The sequence below is a fragment of the Gavia stellata genome, chromosome 2 (assembly GCF_030936135.1).
Source record: "Gavia stellata isolate bGavSte3 chromosome 2, bGavSte3.hap2, whole genome shotgun sequence".
NCBI lineage: Eukaryota > Metazoa > Chordata > Aves > Gaviiformes > Gaviidae > Gavia > Gavia stellata.
Genome location: NC_082595.1, coordinates 51,447,426 through 51,454,057, shown reverse-complemented (window position 1 = coordinate 51,454,057; position 6,632 = coordinate 51,447,426). Strand labels below are relative to the sequence as shown.

Here is a 6,632-nt window from a genome sequence, read left to right as displayed (position 1 = left end):
CTGCAGCTCACACTTTTCTTTGTTTCTCTATCAAATCTCTTATTACTACCTGATGATGGTCTATTCTTCTTCACTTGTCAGAAAACAAGTTGCTGTATCAGCAGTGTCTGTAATGAAGCCTTGTTTTGTATCAGTTATGTCATCCCTTCTTATCACAATAACCCAAGCTTCCCCTACAGTCTCCATGCCCTCACATTACAATACCTTCAACTCCCTCCCATGTCCTACACAATATCCCAATGTCCCCTTCCAATATTTAGGCCTCCCTGTAACACGTCCCGTTCCTGCCCTTTTATTTTCTAACCTCCCACAGTGAGTCATGTCCCAAATACTCATAGCTCCCCCATATCTCTTACTTGACTAAGATAAGACATAATATGTATTGATAATATGTACCGTGACCTATCGTGTAATGAGCAGACCAATACTCATGACCAGCCACTGTTTCATGGAAAAACATATGCACAGCATTGTTTCTTCTTTCCCTCATTTGGGAGCTAAATGAGTCTCTTTTTTCTCCCAAACCACTCATTTTCAGGAAAGGTGTGGGGATATTGTACCTCTGAATCCTTTTATTCTCTACTAAATTTGATTGAAGTTAGACAGTGGATTAAGAGATGGTAAGGTGGCTGAGAGGCTAACAGGCATGGGCACTGCGGTTGTGTAAGCAAATACATTTGTAGAGCTGACTCAGCTTCCTCTTTCTGTTAGCGTCACTCAGCTGTCATTATGTGATTTTTTTTTCCCCCTCAAAGGGACAACTGTACTCCTGAGAGGTTAATCAGAAACTCTCTTTAATAAAGACAAGGCCACAGAAAATTGATAAAGTGCTGGCTTTAGCCCAAACCTAAGCAGTAGCGAAAACCAGTTCCTGCCAGGCACCAGGTCAGTGACCTCTATGAAACTGGTGCAGTATTTGGTCAGGCAGAAAAATCACAACTTGTTACTTCAGCTTTCTAGTCCTCAATTGTACGTTTCCCTCTAACACCACTTTTATGACTTGTAGGGACAATTCACGGCAACTGTTACCAGCTCCAGCTAATGCGCTTTTAATTTCTCACTTCCCCTCATCCTGGAGATAGTATATTAAGGCATGTTATGAACCCTAAGAATACATCTACATATTAGTGCTAGGCTAGTGGGTATTGGTTAGATACAATTTTAGCTCCACTAAATATGGATTGTTTTTTCAATTGTTAAGAGGACTATTAAATGCTAACTTATCTAAACATTGCATTGGACTCCCCTGTCAACTGTACAAACAGAAATGTTCTTTCTAGAGTTTGTTTGCTGAAGATTTCTGTGAAACACCTAATAAATTGATTTGGAGCAGTTTCAGATCAAAAACTGTGTTTTAAATTAATATTTTTAAAAAGACACTTGATACCAAAAGATTTTCTCCCAGTATTTGATCTATAACTATGGAATCAAATTTTTATGGAAGTATCTTACTTGCCAATGCTAACAGGCTAGGAAGAAGTGACCAGTTATGTATTTAGTCTCCTAACGATAGCTGATATTCAGATGAAATGTGAATAGTAGGAAAAACTGCCAGCAGCTTCATCCTAAAGCTTCTCTTGGATCTCACAGAACTTGGACTTTTGTGTCACGTCAGGCCTTTGGTCTCCACAGAACTATGCAGACCAAATGAAAATACTGTGTGAAAGACAGGGACAGCAAACACAGCATGAAATGGGTCAAAACAGTGGTAAAATATTTCCAAACAGATTTTATCTCCCAGAAAGGGAAGGCACAGAGGAGCCAAATACAGAAACTGGCCTCATTTTCACTCGTCTCTCAGCTTCTAACATCCAGCAGCCGTGCATCTCCCTCTCTACCACAGCCATCCTATTTATTTGGTTTTGCCATCCCTACTCTCTTTAGAAATGAAAGTACAATCTTTGTATACATATATACAATCATCTCCCTCAGATCTAGTCTATGTGCACAGACTGATCTGAAAAAACACCAGGCGACAGTTGGCTTGACTTCTCCCACAGAATGCCGCGACAGGATTTGGCTTCCGAGAAGCACCAAGTCTTTATTTAGGCTGGAAAAGAGCGCCGCCCGTTCCTTGCCTCAGAGGAGCAGCCTCTCCCATACACCCCAGAGGCCGATTCCCAACAGGAGACCCTACGGCCTAGGCGGAGGCGTTACTGCCAGCGGTCAGAGGGGTCCGGGGCTGCGCAGGAGGGCTGCGTGAAGGACTTTAGAGCAAATTTAGAGCAAGACTCTTGTTCTCCCCCAGACCGCAGCTGAAGATGCTCATTATTGCTCTGCAGCCCTAAGCTACAACTGGTTATTTTGGGGAGGCACCAGCCCAAACCACTCCTGTTAGTTGCAGCCCTTCTGTGGGACGAGGGCTCAGGCAGCCACATCTCCTTAAAGTACTGAGTGAAAGCAACGCATGCAGATGCGGATCTCATCTTTCAGGACACGCTGCCTAGGTGCCTTCACTGTGAACTGGGCGGCTCAGCCAAAGACTGGCATTACGGAGCGCAGGCGACAGGAACGTGACGGGTGGCCGAGCGCAAGACTGGGGGCCGGCTCCCGCCATGCCCCGCGCAGACCGCCCGGCGCGGAGCACGCTGGGAGCTGTAGTCCCGCGGGCGCACGGCCCTGTTCTCCCCCCCCGCCCCGCGCGCCCGCCAGGTGCCGCCGTCCGCTTGCCCGCGGGGTCGGCGGCTGCGCTGAATCCTCTCCGGCCCGCGGTTTCCCGGCGGGCAGCCTTACTCCCTCTAATCGGGCATGCAGCGGCTGCTGCGGCGGCTTCTCCCCGCGCTTTACTGGACGCGGCCGGCGGCGGCCCGCGCCCTGCTCGCCCGGCGGGCTGTGCCCGCGCTCCCGCGCCTCATGGCGCTGCGGCCGGCAGCGGGAGCGGGTGGCGGCGGGGACCCCTCCCGCGCAGCCGGCGCGACCCCGGAGCAGGGTGAGGAGGCGGCGGGGCGGCGTTGCGCGGGGGAAAGAGGGCGGGCGCGGGGCCTCGCAGACGCCTCAGCGCGGGCCGGGCGCCCTCCGCTGCCGCGGCGCCCCCGTGGGTCGTGCTGCGAGGGGGGCAGGCGTTAAACCGTCAGTGGGGCAGAGCGGCTGTAAAAAGTATGGTTTGTGCACGTACTTTCGGGTACCCAAGGGAAGGAGGTAGATTTCGCAGCAGGGGTTGTGGAGGTCGTAGGGGAAGGTGATTCAACCGAATTGTGGGCTGTTGCTAAAAAGTCTTCTGCTTTTCTTTTCCCTGCCTGCCCTGCTCTGCCCCCAGGCTTGCAGTCAGTGTAAGCATCTGATCTGGCTGCACACTAAAGCTACCATTTTTTTTCCAAAGTTTGTTTGCTTGGTTTTTTTTTTTTAAGCTTTTTCAGCTTTATGGCTATGTAAACAGTACTGCCAGCATCGGGAGTTCAAGATGCCTGGAGAGTAAGACCATGTATTTCTACAACAGCTTTCAGTTAAATTGTCTCCAAAGGATTCATTTGTTGTTAAACATATGAACATAAACATCTTAAACATGCTAACATAAACATACTAAACAGGGAACAGTGCCGGGAGACCTAATCTCACTGTGATCTCTGATGTGTAGGTGTCAAATAATAGAAGATTTTTCTGTCTGAAGCTATAAGTATGGAGAGAAGAGGGCTGCGAAAGGAGTGCAATCAAATATGTTTTATTCCACCTTATTGTTGTATTCTCTCCCTTATGAGCTAGGTGTATCATGATTGTTTTTCTGCTGGAACAGATGACTTAAATAGTGGTGAAGATCAGCAGCCACTTAAATACAAATGTGGGAATAATGTATACAGCTGTTCATATATGAAAATCAGGCTACTATAATTAAGCATGTAATTAAGAAAAAAGAGTTTATCCTATAACAGCTTGATGGTCAAGGAGTTCCTCTGGAAGCTGGTTTTGTTACTTAGGTCTCTGATTATCAACATTATGTCAAGAGTTTTGAAAAATCTTGTTTTCAGGTTGTTTTAGTGACTAGAGCACAATTATTGAATTTTGTTGCCGATTTCTGTAATAAATATTTCAGAAAAGGTGAGGGATGGAGTTTTTTTGCTCGAGGTACAACCTGTATTTAGAAGCATTTAGAAGCAGTGCCTGTTCAGTTCAGCTAATTGATTAGCGAAGGGATATTGTTAATCACTAGCTGTGCCTTCGCTATGCCCATCTGCTATTGTGAGCAGACAGAATTTTTCAAAGTACGTTGTTTTTTGAGCAGACAGAACAAAGGAAGTGCATAATCTGCAATATATACCCCTCAGATTTATGTGAGTCCTTGTTCTGCAGCTGATGCTACCTTAACAAATCCTTTTTGCTCCCAGCTGGTTATGATTCTGCATTTCTGAATCTTGTTGATAACTTTTCTGCCCCAGACTGACCTACTTGTTTGTCAGTTTCATGGATTTCTGTCTTGTCGCTCACTTCGAGATCTCTTTGAAGGAAGGATTGTTGTTTTCTGTATGCTTGTGGATCACTAGCAACAATCTGTTTTGTGTGAGCTTTATGCTAATCTAAGTGAGAAGTAATAATTTTATTATTGCTTTAAACATCTGTTTTTTGTGCATTGTTCTTTAGTGTCTACAGGGGGAACAAGCAACAAATCTAAATACTTTGTTTCTTTTTAATAGCCTCCAGGATAAAGTTAGGTGTCAGACCACAACCACAGAGTGATTTATGCCTCCCTACTTTAGACTGGAGTGAATTAGCACTTAATCAGGTTGTTCTTTTACTTATCTTCCCTATCATAAAGTGATCTATGCAAGAAACACTCCTCAGGGTGATAATAACCCAGATTGGGTCTGTAATATTGATTTTATACATGTAGTGTAGCTTTGCATGCCACAAGAACCTAATATGCACTTTTGCTGCCAAATTTTCCCCTTGGGCCAGATTTGGACTATCTGGAGTGGTCACAAGAGGAGCTTTGAAAGTGCCTTGTCTGTAGTAATGAGCTGTCCTGGGATAAACTGCAATTCTGACATAAGGCTTCTTCCAATACAGTAATCCCATTGTGGAGTTGTCCCAAAAGAATATAACCACGATGCCTGGTTATGTGCACATTTTTTGCTGCTAGAGAAGATTTTACTTTTTCATTTTTTAATGTATAACTTAATATGCAAATATTAGAGTTTACTGACACAGAAACATGGAGCAGACATAAGGAAATGACTCATGCTTAGTTGTCGTGGGGAAAAAGACATTTTAAAAAACTTCTTAGTGGAGATTATTTTGACATTGCGGTATTACTCTGAGATAGAACTTCATGTATATCTTTATACATGCAAGACGAGTTTTGATTTGTATTGAGTCCTTCTTTAGCTTAAATACTAAAGGTCAGTTTTTAGAACCAGAAGTTCAGATCATTGCTGTCTATAACATGTTATGTTGTGCGGGAGATGCAGGAGTAGAATAATCATCTAATTCCTGAATGATGTAGTCAGTTGGGAACTCTTTGTTGTATGTAGAATGGTGGGATTCCCCTCCTGCTCCTTTGTGCCTCATTTTCAGTGTGTTTACATTGGAATTTATTTGCCAATGTTTGTTTGCACTGAATTTCATATGCCATTACTGTTACCTAAAGTGAACTTTATGTGATGTCTGAAGACTTCATTTTTTCATGCTTGGTTATAAGTAATCTTTTTTTTGCATGTAATTGCATTTTCTTAGAACTGAACAAGACCGTAAGTTAGTAAATACAGAAGGCTGAACTCCCTTTTTTTGCTGTTCCACATAAAGTGTTGAAGTACTTTTGCTGATATGTTGACAAGGAAGAAGAGCAGCATTCTTAAGGGGGTTATATGTCAATATTCATTTGCTGATGATGAGAGAAATGTATACTTGGTATATTGCTTGTGTATAATGTCTCTTAGTTGTTTATATCAAAAACTAACACCCAGTGTGTTATTTTAAATATCCTGCAGGTGGGCTGGAAAATGTACAGCAAAAGAAAATCTTTAAAGAGAGTGAGAAAATGACACAACAGAGAAAAGAGCCATGTCCTGGTGATTTGGTAGAATCTCTGATGGCAGAAATGCCGTTTGTCGACACAGATATTGAAGATGAATTTGTCAGTAAGTATATCAATCAGAAGTAGTGTGGAAGCATAGACATATCATGCACTCAGTTCTTGGTCCTGCCTGTTGGCATGTACGAGTGGGCTGTGCAGATGGAACAGAGTCTCCCTGTGAACAGGATCCACTCCAGAACCTCTCTTACTAGTACTCAGTCCTGCAAATACTTGAGCATATTAAAAATTTACCATTTTGTGATCCATTGCAGCAATGAGTCACAGAATAAAGACATGTCATATGTCAATTCACTTTACTGTGTATGAGCTTTTCACGTGGTGGCTTTTATGAGCTATCTTCCAATGTGTGTATTCCCAGCCTGGGGCTAGAAGTGCACCTCTAATTGGACAGTGGATGTCTGCAGCCTGGTCAGCTTATGGGTATGTATCAGGCCATGTGGTGGGAAAGGGTCTGCAAAGTCTTGAGGAAGTAAGCTGGGAGAAAAATAATTTATGGTGCAAAGGAAGAATTGAGGACATGCACTTTTCTTTTGCTATCTATTTTGGAAGGGGTCTTTGGGAAAGGAGGAGGCAGAGAGTAGATCTGGCTTGGATTAAATTTTCTTTT

The 6,632-nt window shown here is 43.8% G+C and overlaps 1 protein-coding gene across 1 annotated transcript in view; it reads left to right on the top strand.

Moving 5' to 3' along the window:
* The first annotated feature begins 2,555 nt into the window (after positions 1 to 2,555).
* The window catches only part of AKAP7 (A-kinase anchoring protein 7), a 93,420-nt gene continuing 89,343 nt past the window's right edge, over positions 2,556 to 6,632 (top strand). Inside the window, 3 exon segments of the mRNA XM_059833095.1 lie at positions 2,556 to 2,698; positions 2,700 to 2,929; positions 5,919 to 6,068. Of these exon segments, the coding sequence (XP_059689078.1) occupies positions 2,556 to 2,698; positions 2,700 to 2,929; positions 5,919 to 6,068 (523 nt within the window).